Raw genomic sequence first — 22,213 nt, forward strand, 5'->3', positions numbered from 1 at the left:
GAGGAGCCGAACTGAACAAGCTCCGGTTTGTTTACAAGTGATCACACCGTCATTGGACAAACAGCCTGGCCACATACAGAGGGCCCAACATGCAGGGAGCACCATCAGGTGTTCTAAGGGCATACATTTCAAATCTAATTTGACTACCTATTACACTTTTGTGAGGCTCTGATGGGAACTGTAGTGGCATGAATGTGGCACGGATGATCACTGATGTGGCACGGTTGATCACTGATGTGGCACGGTTGATCACTGATGTGGCACGGTTGATCACTGATGTGGCACGGTTGATCACTGATGTGGCACGGTTGATCACTGATGTGGCACGGTTGATCACTGATGTGGCACGGTTGATCACTGATGTGGCACGGTTGATCACTGATGTGGCACGGTTGATCACTGATGTGGCACGAATGAGCACCGATGTGGCAAGGATGAGCACTGATGTGGCATGGATGGGGATGGATGAGCTATGGATGGAACACAGGTGGAGCACAGATGGAGCCTGGATGGATGAGCCACAGATGGAGCATGGATGGATGAGCCATGGCTGGGCACAGATCAGTGCTGTGGGAACTTCAGATGCAGCCCACAGCGCTGCTGCACCCGGCTCTCCCCCTTTCCTTATACACTGTACCGATTGGCATGAGGAAAGGGGAGGAGCCGAACTGGACAAGCTCCGGTTTGATTACAAGTGATCACGTGGTAAAGGACCGCTGTCATTGGCCCTTTACCCCGATCCGTGACACGCCGGGTCTGGGAGACCCAACGGTCATGGAGATTCCTGGGTGCGTACCCCAGGGGGCGTGCGGGAGCGCCATTCCGGGAGGATGTCATATGATGGCCTCCTAGAGTTATCCGACCGTGCTGTAGCCATCACTCAGCTATGGCCCGGTCAGCAAGTGGTTAAAAAACAAAGACCATACTTTTGGTGTCAGTGGACTAACCTACAGTATCTCCCGTACCCTCCTTGTCTTGTTGCTGGCTGTGAGTAATTGGGCAGATAGTGAGCACTAACCAGAACCTGTTAAAGCAGAGCTCCACCCAAAATGAACTTCCGCTGTCCAGATTCCTCCCCCCTCCAGTGTCACATTTGGCACCTTTCAGGGGGGAGGAGGGAGCAGATACCTGTCCAATACAGGTATTTGCTCCCACTTCCGACGAAAGATCGCCACAGTATCCGCAGCGATCTACGCCATGTCCGGCCCCTCCTCCATCCCCCCGCTGTCTTCTGGGAAACACACATGTCCCAGAAGACAGCAATGACCACTCAAAATGCACGACTCGCGCATGCGCAGCAGGGAACCAGGCTGTGAAGCTGCAAGGCTTCACTTCCCGATTCCCTTACTGAAGATGTCGGCGCCTCCACTCGGGAGCCAAGGAACGGGTCGGCTTCGGGTGAGGACATCACAGGAGCCCTGGACAGGTAAGTGTCCTTATTTTAAAAGTCAGCAGCAGTATTTGTAGCTGCTGACTTTTAATTTTTTTTTTTTCAGGCGTAAATCTGCTTTAAGTGAAGCATTGGTGGAGAAGCTACATCTGGAAAAGTAAGGACAGAACACCTCGTATGATCCCGCTTTCCTCCCACACCTCAGGCCTCATAGCAGCTACATTAGCGGCTATAGTGGTAGCCCTGCCAGTGTTGACAGGCATGTATTACAAGATTTTGTAGCATTTTAATATAATACACTTGTTTTTTCCTAAGTTAATCAACACAAGCTAGTTTGAAACATCTGAAGCATTCATATAACCCATATACATAAGCAGTATTTCTGCTGTCTACATTAGTAAGGCCCCTTTCACACTAGGGCGGTTTGCAGGCATTATTGCGCTAAAAATAGTGCCTGCAAACCAACCTAAAACTGCTGCTGCTGTTTCTCCAGTGTGAAAGCCCGAGGGCTTTCACACTGAAGCGGTGCGCTGGCAGGAGAGAAAAAAACTCCTGCAAACAGCATCTTTGGAGCGGTGTATTCACCGCTCCTAAACCGCTCCTGCCCACTGAAATCAGTGGGGCAGCGCGGCTATACCGCCGCTGCAGCGGCGCTATGCGAGCGGTTTTAACCCTTTTTCGGCCACCAGCGGGGGTTAAAACCGCACCGCTAGCGGCCGAATACTGCCGCAAAAACTACAGTAACGTGGTGCTAAAAATAGCGCTGTTTTACCGCCGACGCCCCCACCGCCCCAGTGTGAAAGGGGCCTAAGTGTCTCTAAACCCACATCATAAAAAATTATCAATAAATGGTGTATTACATGCTGTTCATACTGAATCAGTCACTATGAGATTTGTGTTCTGTATTCTGCAAAATCTTGGTTGATCTTGCTGTTCCCTATCTTCTCCTTCTGTCCATGTCCCCAGTGCAGCTAGGGATTTAGCAGAGCAGTGTTGGCAGCTCTGCACATGCTCAGTTTTCAGTGAGTTTTTATGCTCAGCATTTCCTCTCTAGCACATCTGAGCAGCCCATGTGACTATATAGTCACACATGTGGGTATATGAACAGTGGTCAATGACCGCCCACTTCCTCCCTCATCCTCCATGCCCACTAACCAGCTAAACACAATATGGAGTGATATTACATGTAGACTGATTGAGGCTTTGCCTTCCTATTATTCTAAGACACAGGCTGGATGGGTGTGAGACTGACTGGCAGAAATCCGCCCACACCATGTTATTGTCAAAAAATAAAAAAGATTTTATTTCATATATATATTTGCATGACAAGTTAAAATAGTTTATTGATATTAATGATTGTAAAGTCTTTTTTTTTTGTTTGTTTTTTTTCCTCTAAAAAAAAAAAAAAAAAAAAAAACACGTTATACTTACCTGCTCTGTACAGTGGTTTTGCACAGAGCAGCCCAGATCCTCCTCTTCTCGGGTCCCTCTTCAGCTCTCCTGGCCCCTCTCTCCTGTCGAGTGCCCCCACAGCAAGCAGCTTGCTAGGGGGGCACCTGAGCCTAGTCACAGCTCTTTGTGTCCATTCAGACAAGGAGCCCTCGGTTTGGCCCTGCTCCCTTTCTCTCCTGATTGGCTAACTTACTTTGACAGCACCACTGCTCTGTCTCAGCCAATCAGGAGGGAGAGTCCCAGATGGCCGAGGAACTCGTGGACATCGCTGGAAAGAGATGGGGCTCGGGTAAGTATTAGGGAACCTAAGAGGGGGCTGCTGCACACAGGTTTTTTTTATCTTAATGCATAGAATGTATTAAGATTAAAACCACTTTAATGTATTTATTTTGACTCTGTATTCCAAAGGCTTTTTTTTTTTTTTTTTTTTTTTTGTTACCAGCAACAGAGGACTTAAAGCTCCTTCTGCTTAACAGGCTGGGAAAGATCTGGGTCATGTGACAGCTGTATATTGATTAGGAAAAAAGGTACTTAGATTTTTTATTTTTTATTTGTTAAAATGATTACAGTGCCATCATCCACATTTAGAAATAGAAGGGGCAATGTAAATTAAACAGGGTGTGTTTAGTATCACTTCAAACTTTTTAACCATTTGCCAACCGGGCCATAGCTGAATGAAGGCTACAGCGCAATCTGATAATTCTGGGAGGGCATACAATGACGTCCTCCCAGAATTGCGCCCCATGGAGCCCGCAGACTGGAGTGTCCATGCGAGAACCCGGCATGTCACGGATCGGGGTAAAGGGCCAACCCCAGCCACCCTTTACCACATGATCGCTCTGTCCAATGATGGAGTGATCACTGTCAACAAATCAACATCATGTCCGTTCTCTCCTCACACTGATCATGTGAGGAAAGTAGGGAGAAGCTGCAGCATGAGGCTGCTTGATTTTTTTTTTTTTTTATATCTTCCAAGTGCCCAGCAGTGCCCCATTAGTGCACATCTGTGCCCCATCAGTGCACATCTGTGACCCATCAGTGCCCAGCGTCTCTCTACTGTGCCCCATCAGTGCACATCTGTGCCGTAGAGTGCCACATCAGTGCATATCTGTGCCCCATCAGTGCCCAGCAGTTCTCAACTTGCCCCATTCAATGCACATCTGTGCCTCATTTGTGCTACATCTGTGCCTCATTTGTGCTACATCAGTGCCTCATTTGTGCTACATCAGTGCCTCATTTGTGCTACATCAGTGCCTCATTTGTGCTACATCAGTGCCTCATTTGTGCTACATCAGTGCCTCATTTGTGCTACATCAGTGCCTCATTTGTGCTACATCAGTGCCACATCTGTGCTCTACAGTGCCACATCTGTGCTCTACAGTGCCACATCTGTGCTCTACAGTGCCCCATCAGTGTCAATACAGTGTTTATCTGTAAGTGCTCATCAGTGCCACCCTATCAGTGGATCCACATGTCAGTGCCGTAAAATTTGTAAAAAAAATGCGTAGAAAAAAATGTGTTTTCATTTTCTTTCCACATTTTCCAAAAACTTGTGGGAAAAAAGACTCATTATGCCTCCATAGAATATATGTTGGGGTGTTTTCTTTCCAAAATGGGGTAATTTTGTGGGCTTTTCCATTGTCTTGGTGCTCCAGGGTCTTCAAAAGTGTGATGGGTAGGAATGAAATTTATATGTGTAATTTATGTCCTTAGAACACCTGACGGCGCCCCCTGCATGTTGGACCTCTGTATGTGGCCAGGCTGTGTAAAAGTCTCACACATGTGGTATCGCCATACTAGGGAGGAGTAGCAGAATGTGTTTTGGGGTGTAGTTATAAGTATGCATATGCCATGTGAGAAAATTGGCAATAACATTCACCAAACAAATACACTACAACACGTAACACCACTTCCGATTTTTTTTTTTTTTTAATTCTGTTGTATGAGAATTTTTCGTCACTTTAGTAACCTCTCCAATTTCTCCATTTTCTACATGCGACTAGCATGCAAAAAAAAAAAATTGGATGATCTGTCGTCCAATTTTCGGAACGTGTGTACAGGCCATTAGTGTCTCGAGAAATGAGAGAGGTCGTCAGTACATCTGGTGTGATTTTCAGTGATTAGCACCATAGCTTGTAGACTCTATAACTTTCACAAAGACCAAATAATATACACTGATTTGGGTTATTTTTACCAAAAATATGTAGCAGTATAAATTTTTGCCAAAATGTATGAAGAAAAAATACTAACTTGCAAAATTTTATAACAGAAGCAAAGAAAATGCATTTTTAACCCAGCGGTGATTAAATACCACCAAAAGAAAGCTCTGCTTGTATGAAAAAAGGGCAACAAATTCATATGGGTACAGTGTTGCATGACTGAGTAATTGTCATTCAAAATGTGACAGCACTGAAAGCTGAAAATTGGCCTTTTTAGGAAGGGGGTGGTTAATGTCTAAATATTTCACAACATGTAAGGGTAAAGGACAATATTTGCCTTGTGCTATTCCTCCAATCTAACTAGCAGTCTTTTACTAGAATTATTTTATTACATACATAAGATCGCTAAAATTCTGTAGGATGGAGGCACATATGATATAATACAGGCAATCCTGCTTGACTGAATATTCTTGAATACTTGTAAAACTGGAAATGTGTGGCTGGCAATTTACTTAAAGGGGTTGTAAAGGTAACATTTTTTTTTTTTAAAAATAACAAACATGTTATACTTACCTTCACTGTGCAGCTCGTTCTGCACAGAGTGGCCCCGAACCTGGTCTTCTGGGGTCCCTCGGCGGCTGTTTCAGCTCCTCCCCGCAAGCATTAACCACCTTAATGCGAGCTCCCTCGCATGGTGGTTAGTGCTTGCGGGCGCGCTCCCGTGATACAGCCGGCGGCTATAGCCGCTCACTGTATCACTTGGCCCCGCCCCCCAGCGCGCCGCGTCATTGGATGTGATTGACAGCAGCGCGAGCCAATGGCTGCACTGCTTCCAATCCATCCACTGTAGCCAATCAGCGGCCAGGGTGAGCGGAGGACTAGATGTCGGGAACGCGAAGCTGACTTTCGAGGCGTCAGGTAAGTAAAACGGGGGGACTGGGGGCGGCGGTATTGTCAGAAGTTTTTTCACCTTAATGCATAGAATGCATTAAGGTGAAAACATTTTTACCTTTACAACCCCTTTAAATATAAAAAGGGCAGCCCTGTTTTCTGTAACAGTGACTTTAATTTTTCTTATTTACTTCTGAAGGAATACCATGCCCCTGGCTTATCTACAGAAACATTGTCTCTTTGGTCAAAAACTGCAGATTTGCTCGAAGATGCTGGAGCCAAAGTAGTTGAAGTTTCGCTGCCTCATACTCGCTACTCAATTGTGTGCTATCATGTACTCTGCACAGCTGAAGTAGCATCGAATATGGCTCGATTTGATGGACTAGAATATGGTAAAATATATATTTACAGTATATGTATTGTATGTGCCATGGGGTTTGTGGATATTAGTGCTTTTCCTACCTTTTAAACTACTGATCCTTTTTTAAAAAAAAAAAAAAAAAAAGCTTCCGTTTTTCAGTGCTGTTAGTTTGGTGAATGTTATTGCCAATTTTCTTTAGATTTACAGTTATGCCTTATTCATCCTGTTCTTATGCCACGTACACAGAACTGGACTTTCTGTCAGAGTAGACTCTGACGGTCTTTCCGACAAAGTTCCGCTGAAACGGACTTGCCTACACACAATCACACCAAAGTCCGTTCGTTTGTTTAGAATGCGATGACATACGACGGGACTAGAAAAAGGAAGTTCAATAGCCAGTAGATAATAGCTGCACTTGCGTCGTTTTTGGTCCGTCGGACTAGCATACAGACAAACAGTTTTCCCGATAGGTATTGAGTCCATCGGAAAGATTTTAAACATGTTCTATTTCTAGGTCCATCAGGATTTTAGAAAGAAAAAGTCAGATGAAGCCCAAACGCGATCGGAATGTCCGACGGAATGATTCCGTCTGACCTTTTCTGCCAGAAAGTTCGGACGTGTGTACGTGGCATAACACCACTTTTTACCCATCTACTATACAAGTGGGTTTATCTGAACAATATGGTGATATGTATTGCCTTGACTTAGGTTTATATTGGCATAAACATTGTAAACTACTATTTCTGACTGGCTGTTAGTTTGTGTGACAATACACCTTACACATTTAATCTAGTTTACCCTTTATTGCCCATTATAGATTTTTTGGCCATAGGAGCAGCCAGTTGTCTGTTTGAAAGGTAGAGATTTTCAGCAGGTCATGTCTGCTTAAATTAGATGCAGCATTTTTATGTGTTGCTGGAGTGTAATGTTTAGGCTACATGCACACGAGTGTTTTCGCCCATCAGTGTCAAATCCCAGTGCCCATGAGGCGCAGGTGCAGCATCCAGCCCTGCGGCCTGTCAGATTCTATGGCAGGCTGAAATACACAACGTTTGGACCAGTCATAGATTTTGACACACTGCTGGCATCAGGGCTGGACGCTGCACCTGTGTCATGCAAGTGCTTGAAAACTCCAGGATTTGACACTACTGGGCCAAACCACCCATGTGAATGAGGCTTTAAATGTAACTTCACTTTTGTTCAGACAGAACGCTACCTGCAACTGTGTCTGTTGAAAATTGAAATATGAATCACAATTCTTTACCGATTGCAAAGTAGAAAAGTCTTCCTGCTTTAGTCAAAGTCAAAAGTGTTATAAGAAGAGAAATTTCCTACAAATAGCGGTCAGACAAAATGGACTGAAAATGAAACTGTTGCAATTGTTGTAAGGAAGCCATTTCAATTTTTTAGCTGTTTTAGGTTTTTGCTAGGCCTTATGTGAAATGAAAAGGAATTTCTTTTCCATCCATCGAGGAACACAAGAATAGTAGATAATCAACGACACTTGAGTTATTTTGCTGCTTTCAGGATGTCTGGACACTGGCAAACAAAAACATTAAGCCATCATACCCCACCTCAAACCATATTTTTTTATTAGTGCCCTAGGAGCTTGGGTGCTTTTTCGGCAGCTTTGTTGTGGAAAAGCCTTTAGGTATTTTTTAATTTTTCTTGTTTTTAAGCATTTTTGTGGGTAATTGTTTTTCTTCAGTCAAGACTTCTGACCCACTACTTGAACTAGTCTCTATACAGCAGCTATCCAGATTGACGAATTCTAGAGATTGACTCAGATGTTGTATCTGGAACCCACTGGACCGAAGATTGTGGGGCCTAACTGTAATGTGACCCTTAGGGACTGGGCTCGGTTTTTATTGTCTGCATAGACACCTATGTACTGTGTTATTTAGCCGCAGTGGGCTTTACAGGTTCAGAGCCATAGCACAGCCTTTGGTTTGACTCACTCTTTGAAGGCTTGTGACTAAGCCTAACCAAGGGGCGAATATTCGCAATAGGTATACTCACATTGGACTCTGCATTATAGTGATTTTTAGACTCCAGTTCTGTGTCTGTTAGTTACAGAGTACCTTGCAAATTCAGAGCGGTGGCACAGCTTCTGATTTGACCCAATCTTTGATAACTCATGTGGTAAATCCTAATACATCACTCACAAATACACTCCAGGTTCATTGCCGTAACTCATCCTCTGCTGTATTTTGTTTCTGATAACGTGTTCTGTAATTGACCTAAGGCTATCCCACAGACATCATGTTCTGATGTCTTTGGGTGCTGAGCTCTAAATAGTAGTCACTTTCTTTTTATTTTTTTTTTGGTCTACCAATTTCTTGTCTCTTCCCCTCTTCTAACCAGTAGCACAACCCCTGTTGGGTCTAGTTTCTATGCCCCCACTTTCAGTAATTTTATAACAGGTCTTTACTATTTTGATAAGTATCTCTCAGTATTTCTTTTTGCATGCTGACATTGTCAGTCCCCTAAGTTCTGTATCGATTAACTGTGCTTTCCATATTTTGAGTAGCTTAACCTGGCCTCTTATCTCGGTTTGAGATATAGTTGTGGTTCACATAATGTTATGTAACCCCCTTTTCCACTGTTGCTTTTGTACAATGTTGACGTCAGGCAGCCTACTATTCAGTTTTAGTGTCTAGCCTGAACCAGTCTCTCATTATGCTTTTAACCCTTTCATGACTAAGCCTATTTTTGAAATTTGGTGTTTACAAGTTAAAACTAGTATTTTTTGCTAGAAAATTACCTAGAACCCCCAAACATTATATATATTTTTTTAGCAGAGAATCTAGAGAATAAAATGAAGATTGTTGCAATATTTTATATCACACGGTATTTGTGCAGCATTGTTTTAAACGCATTTTTAGGAAAAGGGACACTTTCATGAATTTTAAAAAATCCAAACAGTAAAGTTACCCCAATTTTTTTGTATAATGTGAAAGATGATGTTACGCCAAGTAAATAGATACCAAACATGTCACGCTTTATAATTGCACGCACTCATGGAATGGCGACAAACTACGGTACCTAAGAATTTCCATAGGCGACGCTTTAAATTTTTTTACGGTTATCAGGTTAGAGTTACAGAGGAGGTCTAGTGCTACAATTATTGCTCTCGCTCTGACGATCGCGGCGATACCTCACATGTGTGGTTTGAACACCGTTTACATATGCGGGCGCGACTTCCGTATGCCCTTTTCTTTGCTGCGCGACCTGACGGGGGCACTTTAAAAAAAAAATAAAAATTCTTATTTATTTTATTTATTTTTATATTTTTAAATTGTGTTTAAAAAAAAAAATTTTTTTTTGATGACTTTTATTGCTGTCACAAGGAATGTAAACATCCCTTGTGACAGTAATAGGTGGTGACAGGTACTCTTTATGGAGGGATTGGCCCCCAAAGACCCCCGATCCCTCCTTTGCACTTCAAAGTATTCAGATCGCCGAAAACAGCGATTCTGAATACTGTGTATTTTTTTAAAACCGGCGCCATTGGCAGCCGAGTAAACGGGAATTGACGTCATGACGTCGCTTCCGTGTTTACGATTAGGAGGCTGAACAAAGCCACCCGCGGCTTCGTTCCAGCCGCCGGAGGCAGCCGATTGGTCACCGCCCTCCCGATCGAACAGGAGGCCCGGTAAGAGCCGCGGAAGGGGGGGACGTCCCCTCCCGCTCCTCCGGTATAACAGCCGAGCGGCTTTTAGCCGCATCGGTTGTTCTACTCGGATAGCCGATCGCCGGCTCTAAACAACGGTACCGGGATGATGCCTGCAGCTGCGGGCATCATCCCAGTATAACCCCGGAAAGCCGAGTACGCACATCTGCGTACGCTCGACGGGAAGGGGTTTTTAATTAAAACAAGCAGTCAAGCTGTAGTTGTTCAAACTACCTCCCAGTTTAACCCTGGATTATACTATTTTTTTTGTGATAAATTCCCGCCTTTTAATCAGGAATTTTGAGCTAAAACTCTGGAATAGGGGATAATACTTTGCTGATCAGTCATCAGAATGCTGTTATTATTGCTTCTTTTTTGTTTTATTCTTAGTATACATGTTTTACATACTGACCAATAACTGTAAACCTTTAAACGTTGGTTATATGCAGTCTCTTATAAGCATTTATAGATTATATTTGTTTCCAGTTCCTGAACTTACTGATTGTTAAGTCCTGCCACACCTTTTCTGTTTATGTGTTTTGATTCTCATGTCCTATATTGTTTCTACAAGCCAAAAAAGCTAAAAAATGCATTAAAAAAATCCCCCCCTTTTTTTTTCTGAGGTAAAAGTTCAATCTGAGGGATTTCAGTGCTGACAAAATCTACTAGGAGGAGTGTTGTTCACATTCCATGTTTCCATGTAATTGCATGTAAGACGCAGTGTCTGAGGAGGAGATTTGAGCAAGATCCTTCGCTTTCAGAATTGTTAAATCAGGATGACACGCTTGCTACTGAGGTTTCTCCCAAACAAAAGGATACCATTGCTATGAATATTTATGCTGTATGCATTTGTTTTGAGTTGGAGCAGCCAGGTAAATGTATGAGGTATTTTAAATTTCCTAAGCCCGCTAAAAAACTCCTGATATTACTCACAGTGGAACCTGTCCTGTTTGGAGACTGACCTCAGCTGGAGAAGATTTTTACTCCTAAACATTTTGCCAAACCATATCTTATTGAGGCAAATTTCCTTAGGAAATGGGCACTTCCTGTGGTGGATCCTGCCATATCCTGCCTTAACAAGGTCCTCATGGCCCCCGTGGAGGATAATCCTGTGTTCAAAGACCCAGTAGATAATTGGTTAGAAGCCCTCATTATGGCTATTTTTTTTCCTTGGCAGGCTCTACCATGCAACCCATGATCATGTCAATGCCAATGTCAATCTGTCGGACTGTTGCTGTCGGGACTAAGAACATAGCCTTAAATCCCGGTTCTATCTATACGGATGCCTTTTCACAATGAATTAGAACTACAGCCTTCCTCTACTGCATTAATGGCTCAGCAGATACTTTACCAAATATCCAGGATGAGTCTTCACTGTATCCATATGTGCATTCTCTGGCTCAGAAGCTGCTCAGCTGAAATCCCATGCAAGAAATGCCTTGAGTGACTTGAAGGTAAATGCCTGGTTGGTCCCTCATTGGATAAGTATATCAAGGAGATCACAGCGGTAACAGGACTCTCCTCCCCCGAAAGAAAAACTCCTATAGTTGCCAGTAGATCTTCTACTTTAGAGGTTAGGAAGATCCTTTCGTCCCTCCCAGTCTCCTGCCTCAAGAGGTCCAAGAGAATGCTGTAAAGTTTTCTACTTAAACTTTTTCATGGTTCCAGTTCAGATCAGATCCCAGAAGGGATGGCGAGCAGTTCTGAACAATCAGTGTAGTGGACTTGGTCATTGGTGGAAAATCCGCATTCTAGTCAACATTCTGAAACTCGGGGTGATTTGGTTGTCCCTTCAGTGCTGCTTTGTATGGTCACTCAATCAGAATCCAGTTCGACAATGCCACAGCTGTGTCCTGCATCAATCATCAGGGAGGCATGAGAAGTTAAGCTCTCTTGGGCAGCACTTCACCTTACTGTCCTGTCCACTGTTCACAAAAATTGGCAAGCAGACTGTTTCTGGATCTGGGGGAATGGGCTATCCATCCAAAATCTTTCAAGTCTTTTGTCACAGGTGGGGGACACTGGATGTGGACCTGTCTGCATCAAGATTTAACAACAAACTGGACAGGTTTGTTAACAGGTCCATGGACTCTTGAGTCTAGTGAATGCTCTGGTGAGGCCAAGGCATCAGTTTGAACCAATCTCCACCTTTCCGCTCCTCCAGGTTCTTGCTCACCTACTTACAAGGATTGAGAATTAGGCTATCTGAGATTCTTATGGCACTGAATTGGCCCAGGAGGAATGTGTACCCAGACACGCTGAAGCTCCTGGCAGACACTCTGTGGGCCCTTCCAGATTGTCCTAACTTCCTGCTCCAAGGGCCAGTGTTCCATCCTGTTTCTCGGTAATTGGCTTTAACAGCATGGCTGTTGAGAACACAGTCATAAGGGACAGGGTAATTTCATGCTCAAATATCCATACCCTCTTGAATGTTAGTAAGTTGACTTCTTGTAAAATCTGCCATTGCACTTTGAAGGTTTACTTTGCTTGGTGTGAATTGAGGAACTTTCATCTTTGAAAGATTTCCATGGGATGCATTATGCCCAGTTTGGTTTGGGCCAACATTTGACCCTGAATACCATTAGGGGCAAATCTTAATCTTGGCTGTTCTGTTTCAGATTTGGCCTTTTGCTTTTTAGTTCAGGCCTTTGCTGAGGGAGTAGCTCACATTTTTCCCGATGTTCGTTCCCCTAGGTCTCCATGGGATCTTAGTCTCTCTGCTCTCCAGAAGCCACTGTTTGATACAATTTGGGATATTACCTTGTATGACCTTACCTATAAGTTCACCTTTTATAAACAAAAAAAAATAAATAAATGCGTGTGATTTTGCATGAAAAAATGTGCACAGAATCGCTCTGGTGATTTATAAATGTGACAGCATCTGCGGGGAAAGAAAACCCCTCATGCTGTCACAGGGGTTATCAAGCGGGATGGTGGGCTTAGGGGTGGGGTAGTGCTTAGGCACATGTTCGACCCTAAATATGGGTGTAACATGTTTCATGTGGATTTAGCCTGTAAGCTCTACCAAGTAGATATTAAAGCCTCTTCTTATATTTTTATATAATTTTTTTTTTTTTTTTTTTTTTCCAAAGCCTCCTCTGATGCCAGTTTTTGGAGCAGGTGCTACAAGCTGCTCTCCGTGTCTGTCTAGCCTTCTTAACTTGTTTATTATGTGGGCCAATGAGCTTTTTTGCTATGCTGCTCACCCCGCTGTCAGATTGATTTTGGATATCCCAGTCATTATGACTAAAGAGCCTGTTACTTTGTCCTTCTTTTCACTATTAAAGGATAATACTTTTAACTGCAGATTTTCCTTGAGAAGATGCTGTCCTAGTCTTTAGCTCATTCTCCCTAGCTGTTGCTACTTCTTCTGAGTGGCTACTTATTAATCTGGCCTTCTTGTAGGCATTGCTTTCTTGTATGTCTGATTCCAATTTGTTGAATCTCTCAATGAATTTTACCTACCCCTCAGCTGGACTGTTTTTACACTGCTCAACTGTCTGAGTATCTTCTATTAATAGACGATAAAGAAAATAAGATTTTGGCACTTACAGTAAAAGTCCACTGAGAGTCCTGTCCCTCTAAGCTAGTGGCTTCCTGTATTGCATGCTTACAAAACTGAGTTTTGATGTTGGATGCAGGGTTATACAATTAGTTGTCTTAAGATTTTTTGCTTGTCAGTGTCCAGACCTCCTGAAGGCAGCAGTATAACCCATTTGTGTATGATTACCTTCTATTCCTAAACACTCACTGGACTTCAACATAAATAAATACAAATCCTATTCTTTCAATGGCCGTACATTACAAGCTGGTGAGTGTTGCCATCGTGTATGTATATATTTGTTCAGTTGTATCCAACTCTCAGTGACTCTCTGGGCAGTATGTCTGATACAATTGAAAGCCTTTTTCCAAAAAAAAAAAAAAAAAATCGGGGAGGTTTTATTAAGAAATAAAACAAGAAACAAAAAAAGTAGTACTCGCATAACATTTCCAAGACAGTTCCACAGTTACTATTAGCATCAGGTTATATATAGTGTTACATATAACCACAACTGAAACAATTCTACAGAATTGAAAAAGCCAAAAAGAAATAGTTTTAATAACCACCTTATTGGGTACATACCGGGACATACTCCCTGTTTCAGGCACTAGCCAACAGTCGTACTGCAACAAACACTAGTCAGGTGAGTCTGACCTAGTCTATAAGTAGTCAAGTCAGTAACAACTCCAATAGACTCAGACCTGGTGTATCCAGCGATGGTCCCCATAGGTAGTTAAAGTTACTGAAACGCCCCCTATGCTAATAAACATATTTCTCTAGTCTAAAGGTTTCTCCCATACATTGTATCCATTCTTTGTGGGAAGGAGAGTTAGCAGACTTCCATTTTCTAAGTATTACCCTTCGGGTTCGAACGACGGCTCTAGCAACCGCTTCTCTTGTGGGAGCTTGTAGTTGGAAGTCATCTAAAATCCCCAAAAGGCAAGGTTTAGGATCAAGTGGTATGGAAGTTTCCATAAAACTTTCTTGGCACTGGGTAGACCTGCACGATTCTGGCCAAAATGAGAATCACGTTTTTTTTGCTTAGGTTAAAAAGGTAAAATCTTTCACCTTATACAAAAAAAAAAAATGGGCTAGGTTTACTGGTTAGGTTTTTTTTTTTTTTTTTCGTTTTTTTTTATCTGTGATTTAAAAAAAAAAATAGCATTTGAAAGACCGCTGCGCAAATACAATGTGACATAAAAAATATTGCAACAACCACCATTTTCTTTTCTAGGGTGCCTACTAAAAAATATATATATATAATGTTTGGTGGGGGTTCTAAGTCATTTTCTAGCAAAAAAAATGATTTTAACTTGAAATCAACAAGTGTCAGAAAAAGGTTTAGTGTTTAAGTGGTTACACTTTTTTCACTTACACACAAAGTCTATTCCATTGACAAATTGTTACAATGTTTATACTTAAGTTCAACTAATAAAGATTGTTGTGATTCTTGGCAGACTGCCCGTTTTTTTCCTTCCTTTCTTTTGACGGCTGTGGCTTCAGAAGAGCAGAGAGAATTCTTTGCATAGCAAGAATCATGAAACACTTTAGTCAAGATCGCAACGGGAAAAAAATTGCGATAACAATTCTTGACGATTAATCGTGCAGCTCTAGTACTAGGTTTTTCCTCAATTCTCCCTAGCTGCTTGGCTTGTATATAGATCTTTATCAAAAGTGGAGTGTAATTTAAAGAAAATTGTGTTTTTAAATATTGAAATATTGTTAGATGTTTATAGCAGTGCACCTTTAAGTGAGACTTTATATTTTGCTTGTTTACAAGGGCATCGCTCAGCTATAGAGGACTCAACAGAAGCCATGTACTCTGCTACAAGACGGGAAGGTTTTAATGATGTTGTGAGAGGAAGAATACTGTCTGGGAATTTCTTTCTTCTGAAACAGTAGGTTAATAATTACTTTACGTGTACACATCATGTAAGACTAACACAACAGATTTGAAGTTACATTTTAACCAGTTCAGCTCTCGTACCTGTATACCCCTTACGAAACAGAGCAATATTTCATTTCCACTGTGGGCCTGTTATTTGGAGATAACATAATACATTGTTCTAGGGGATAAGCTAGGCTTTTTTTGGGTAATATTATGTTTTTCTATGCCTACGGTGATTGTATCTGTATCATTACACTTGCATAAACACAGCACTGTCAGTAATACTTTTTTCAAGGACAACCTTTTTGTGGTGTACCCCTTTCTTCCAAGCAGGTAGCATTAGCCAAACCTTAAGAACAACAATCTCTGTACAGAAGGCATATTATCTGTAAAATATAGCCAAAAATATATGAAAAAAAATTAATATATTTTGACCAGTGTTGGTTTCAAAAACAATAGCTTTACTGTGACTAGAAAGTGTACAATGTATTCTATAATTAGTGCTATGTAAAACTGTGTTTCAGGTACAGAGCATGGGAACGTTATTTGCTAATAAAAAAGATGCTTTTTGTTTGAGTTGCACATTCTTATTTTATGCAAGTCTGAAGAATATAACCAATAAAACAATTGAAAACCAAAAGAAATTTAGTTTTTAGCGAGTTGGGTGGGGTGTACCCGTTTATCAGCCTACCCCCTTTTGTTTATAGGGGTTTCCCGTCAGGATGACTTCAAGAGTGTTTCCTCAAGGGCCCCTACAAGTGTTGATAGGTCATTCATAGATCCATTGGGATATTATGTTGTGAGGACAACACTTTTGGTTTCTTGCTGCAAGATCACTTGTCTAACCAGGCAATCGCATGATTACAAGCCACTGGTGCTTTTTCCCATCAGGCTATGAAAGAAAGCCTTGTGTTTCTAATGGAGAGGACACTGTCCTATTCCTAACAGGCTGTCTGTACGTTTCTTCTCTTTCACTACTTCTATCACCCCAGTATACTGTACATGGTTCTTATAAGCATGCTATGAATATTATATAAACTGATAAATTGTGGTTATAAACGGTTAGTTGATCTCTTCCCTCTAAAACTTCTCTTTCAGATAACTATATTTAAAGCCGGGTTGAATTACCCTTAAAGTCTTGTACCTTTTGGTACCCCAGCTTAAACATTTTTCAAATAGGATACCCAGTTCTTCCCATCAAGCAAAGAATAGCATCAGGATTTTAATAAGAGCCTCACTTTTGCTATATTATTTATACTATTGGATAAGACCAGGCTGTCTTGGCAGGTGGGCCAAGCCAGGAACCTTGGACTGAGGATTTGCCCGCTCAGTTCCTGAAATGTTTTCTGTAATGAAGGCAGTGGGTTATCAGATCACTTCTTGGCAAACAAAATTGATCTTTCTGACTCGCAATGTAAATACCCTTAGCCATTATTTTTGGTAATTCATTTTGTATTTGGTCCAGTTGATGTAATATCCAGCTTTAGATATTTGCCAATACAGTTCCATTTAGAAGACATATATTTTAACATCCAAACATGATTTCAAAACCAATTAGGATGAAATACAAAATTAGTATATATATTTTTAAATGTATTCTTAAGCACTGATGTTTTTTGAGGGGGTAAAGGAAAGTCCACCATGTAACAGGGAAAAAAAATCACTAAAACAGATTTTACAATTACAAACACACATTGCTGGTAATAGCTTTGCGTCTTGCTAATAAACCACTGAACTTTCTATTCCTTAATGATGTTCATAAAAAATCTGGCTTCCTGGAACAGTAAAAGAAGAATTACCGAGGGCATTGGATAATTGTCAGATGTATTTCCTGTGGGAACAAATAAAGCTTATTAAGTCTCCAATATATGATTGCTATATAATATGTCATTCATTTAAAATGGGACTAGTCTTTGAATTTAGTAATAATAATAGAGGAAGTATTTGGTTACACTCTTAACATTGGTGTGTTTCAGCACATTCCTATTTTATCATAACATTTAGTCAGTTTTTGTTGTTTCTACCAGCACTCAGTTTCAAGGCCTGCCAATTAGCATATTATCTGAGTTTCTAAACCAGATGCCTAAAATCATTTGTTATTATGTGCCCTTCTTCATGATCATTAGGAGTCGCTGGAAGGTGTGAATGTCTGTCCTACTGACTTGACAGCTGTGACCAGTTGAAGAAGATGGGTGGCTCCTAATTGTTAGAAAGGCGTGGGGATTGTATAAACTATTGTTGTTCAGAAAGGCTGGTTTCTGTATTTGGGTTGGGGTCATGTGATGTGGTCAGTCTGGATCTCAATGATACTTCTTTAATGTATTTGTTTCTTTTTAGAAACTATGAAAGGTATTTTCTGAAGGCTCAGAGAGTGCGACGACTAATAGCAGATGACTTTGCAAAGGTTTTTCGATCTGGTGTGGATGTTTTACTTACTCCTACTACATTAGATGATGCAGCTGTTTACCTAGACTTCATCCAAGAGGACAACAGAACTCGAAGTGCACAAGAGGATGTCTTCACACAATGTGCCAACATGGCTGGTGAGCTATATTTACAAGTACCATAGAAAAAAAAAATATTTTTGCTCTTATTTATAATTAAATGATTAACAAACAGCAACAGTTAAACATTGTTTCTGAACATTTATAATGGATCTCTGTTTCCATGAACATGCACATTCAGCAGTCAGTACCTGATGGAGCACTCCCCCATTAAACTATTTTTGTACAGGAAAGGCTGAACAATGTCAAAGAAACGTTATTCAGTACTTTCCTACCAATTTCTGACAACTGTATTCTAAGATCCTCATGACATTGTGTATCCACAAAATACACTAAGATTGTTGCATGATTCTGACAAATTGGCTTCTAGTATGCAGCATTCTTTCAATAGCCTTGGTGCTCACTGTCCAAAATTAATTAAACACACCATTATTGGCTTTCATCGCTATTTTATCTGTAGGTAGAGATGAGCGAGGAGTTTCACATCTGAGAGGGTGAGGTTTTCAGTGCCTGTACTTTAAAGTGGTTCTAAAGGTTGAAGGTTTTTTCTACCTTCATGTATTCTATGCATGAAGGTAAAAAAACCTTCAGTATGCAGCTCCCCCCGCAGACCCCCTAATACGCAAGCCTGATCGCGATCCAGCAATGTGCACAAGAGTGGCTGCTCTCCCGGGTCTCTGCCTTTTCATTGGCTTAAATACAGCAGCGGGAGGAATCGGCTCCCGCTGCTGTCAATCGCAGCCAGTGAGAGAGGTAGCGGGTGAGGGGCCGAGCCCCGTTCTGTATGTCTTATGGACACACACAGCAGGGCATGGGAACGAGTGCCCCCACAGCTTACTTTTATATCACTTTAAAGTGGTTCTAAAGGCAAAAGCAGCGATGTTGCACAAGAGACTCGGCTGTCTGGGACTCTCCCTCCTGATTTACTGAGATACAGCAGCGGGCACATTTGGCGCCCGCTGCTGTCAATTAAAGTCAGTGAGCCAATGAGGAGAGAGGTGGGGCTGGGCCGAGCCACGGCTCCATGTCTGAATGGACGCACAGAGCAGCGGCTCAGCTCGGGTGCCCCCATAGCAAGCTGCTTGCTGTGGGGGAAGGAGGGAGGGAAGGGCTAGGAGCGCCAATGAGGGACCCAAGAAGAGGAGGATCTGGGCTGCTCTGTGTGAAAACCACTGTTATTTATTAGTTATTAATGTTAGTTATTTATTAGTTTGTTATGTTAGTTATTTTTAAACAAAAAATAAGACTTTAGTATCACTTTAAGCAGAAGTGTCATTTTATGAATATACAACATTTGTCAACCTTGCATAACGTTGAGGAAAATGCTGATACTTTTTTATGTCCTTTTTACTGGTAAACAAATAAAAACCACTGAAAGAGAATTTACAACAAACATGTATTTGTTTTGTCCAAATAATTTTAAAGTTTTTATACTGTGTAATTTTCTTTTGTTTTTCCTCTCTCAAGGTATTCCTGCTATAACAGTTCCAGCAGGACTTTCTAGTAGAGGATTACCACTTGGCCTTCAATTCATAGGACAAGCTTTCCGTGAACAGCAGCTCCTCAGTGTTGCTAAATGGTTTGAGAAGCAGATGGACTTCTGCCCCTTAGAGTTTTATAGACATTTCGAAAATGCGAAAATTCTTCAAAGTAATAGTAAATTGGCTTCTTCATTGTAGCACATTCAGTGAAACAAGTATGATAACGTGACTATTTTGCAAGAGGCTGCTTATGGTTTCTATTGAAATATTTCTGTATATTTTATGTGTAAATAAAAAGGGAATCAGTTATTTGTATTGTAAATATTTTGATACTAACCCCTTTTTTTTTTTTTTTTTCTTCAGTTCTTCCCTCCTATGGTCTGTCTGATCGCTGACCTGATTATTCTTGGTTTTCTGGCATTGTATTAGTTCCTGTTCCTACTAGGTGGGGGGTTCTACATCATCCAGTGCCAGTTTTCAGTGTTGGTCCTTTAGGAATTCTTGAGCTGCATGCAGTGCCCAGTTTTGTTGGTTTCTTTGTTAGCAGTTTGCTGTTGTTCACTCCTCGGTTGGACTACTTTGAATGTCCCTACAGTATATGACAAATAGGTCCCCCAATAGAGCAGAAATAAAATAGCATTTGTTTTTTACACATCATTAAATTACACAGTTCCCATCCCTCTGTGTTTGGATTTGCTTGCTACACTAATTAATGATGGGTGTTGGAGGGGTTATCCTCGGCTGGCCTACAAAGTTTTGTTTGCCAGTGTCCAATCCCTCTGTAGGCAGTAATAGAACCTGACAGTATATGACTTTCTGTATCCCTCTAAAAAAAAGGATTTTACGGTAATTACAAAAATCTTATTTTCATATTTTCTTCCTGGAAGAGCTGGAAGTCCTGTGTGCCAGAGAGCCTGCAGCTTCTCCCCTGGCCCTGATGTCAGCAGCTCTACAAATGAAGTCTCATTACGCCATCCTAATGATAACAAACGGTTGTTAACTGAAAGTCTGCACACTCTCACAGTGAAATGGTGTCAGCGTAGGTGCTGGGTCCAATACAGTCACTTACAAGCTACGGGAAGACAGTGGAACAAAGATTATTTAAAATGGTGAAAAACTTTGGACACTTATTTTTCAGCCTCTTTACTCTTAACATTTTTTTTATGGCTCTGTTCATTCTGTTGCCATTTATTAGTGTCTCCCTGCAGGTGGAAAACCTGAAAATGGATATGTGTGTGCCCATGGCATTACAGTTGATATTCGATCAATTAGGTGTGCATAGTAACAAAGTTTTTAATGTTTAAAAAGAATTTGCAGGTGATTGCTTCTTTTGTACAAAATAAGAATATGTAATTCTATAACCTAGCCTTCACTAAATGGCAGACCGCAGTCTGTACCTGGACTGCGTGACAGTCCCTTTTGGATCACTAGTTTCCAAAGCCAGATTGCCAACTCCGAAGCATTCATTTGTTACTAGAACCAGTGAAGTCCTAACAATTGATGATTTCACATGCGTGTCCCACCCCCTGCAGCACACTTCATCTCCCAGCTCCTGCACTCTGCCTGCATTGACATTTAGGTAAGATACACTGGGCACTCTTACGGGGCAAATGATCTATGGGGGGTACTCTGGGGACAACTGCTTTATGGGGCATGCTAATGGATGCAACTGATATATAGGGGAACGCTGATGAGGGCACCTGATATAGGATGGTATTCTGTTTGGGGATCCTGATGTACGGGAGTACTTTTATGTGGGCATCTGATGTATTGGGGCACTTGATGAAATGAGGTGCTCTGATGGGGCACCATATGTAAGGGGCATGCTAATGATGACACCTGATGTTAGGGGGCATGCTCATGGGGACAACTAATGTAGGGGCGCCCTCTGATAAGGGTATCTGATGTATTTACAAAACAGAGAATTGCTGCGCTAAAATAACAAAAATAAAGTTCTATAAATATTACAGTCTATATAGAAGTGATATAGTCCAATCTTGAAACATTTTGATAGTGAATATTGTATAAAAAGGTAAAACACAAAGGTGTGCCTCCACCATATACAGTGGGGCAAAAAAGTATTTAGTCAGCCACAAATTGTGCAAGTTCTCCCACTTGAGATGAGAGAGGCCTGTAATTGTCATCCTAGGTATAGCTCAACTATGAGAGACAAAATGTGGAAACAAATCCAGACAATCACACTGTCTGATTTTTGAAAGAATTTACTTGCAAATTATGGTGGAAAATAAGTATTTGGTCACCTACAAACAAGCAAGATTTCTGGCTCTTACAGACCTGTATCTTCTTTAAGAGGCTCCTCTGTCCTCCACTCATTACTTGTATTAATGGCACCTGTTTGAACTTGTTATCAGTGCAAAAGACACCCGTCCACAACCTCAAACAGTCACACTCCAAACTCCACTATGGTGAAGACCAAAGAGCTGTCGAAGGACACCAGAAACAAAATTGTAGACCTGCACCAGGCTGGGAAGACTGAATCTGCAATAGGCAAGCAGCTTGGTGTGACGAAATCAACTGTGGGAGCAATAATTAGAAAATGGAAGACATACAAGACCACTGATAATCTCCCTCGATCTGGGGCTCCACGGAAATTTGACCCCGTGGGGTCAAAATGACCACAAGAAAGGTGAGCAAAAATCCCAGAACCACATGGGGGGACCTAGTGAATGACCTGCAGAGAGCTGGGACCAACGTAACAAAGGCTGCCATCAGTAATACACTACGCCGCCAGGCACTCAGATCCTGCAGTGCCAGATGTGTCCCCCTGCTTAACCACTTGACGACCGCCGCACGACGATGTACGTCGGCAGAGCGGCACAGGCAGGCAAAAGGACATACATATACGTCCTTGC

General features: G+C 41.7%; 1 protein-coding gene across 1 annotated transcript in view; it reads left to right on the forward strand.

Annotated features, from left to right (window-relative positions):
* The window catches only part of QRSL1 (glutaminyl-tRNA amidotransferase subunit QRSL1), a 70,407-nt gene extending 50,758 nt beyond the window's left edge, over nucleotides 1-19,649 (forward strand). Inside the window, 4 exon segments of the mRNA XM_073627020.1 lie at nucleotides 6,092-6,284; nucleotides 15,248-15,365; nucleotides 17,693-17,898; nucleotides 19,327-19,649. Coding sequence (XP_073483121.1) covers nucleotides 6,092-6,284; nucleotides 15,248-15,365; nucleotides 17,693-17,898; nucleotides 19,327-19,538 — 729 coding nt within the window. The 3' untranslated portion in view covers nucleotides 19,539-19,649.
* Nucleotides 19,650-22,213: the final 2,564 nt, after the last annotated feature.

This window comes from Aquarana catesbeiana, linkage group LG04, assembly GCF_042186555.1.
Source record: "Aquarana catesbeiana isolate 2022-GZ linkage group LG04, ASM4218655v1, whole genome shotgun sequence".
Classification (NCBI taxonomy): domain Eukaryota; kingdom Metazoa; phylum Chordata; class Amphibia; order Anura; family Ranidae; genus Aquarana; species Aquarana catesbeiana.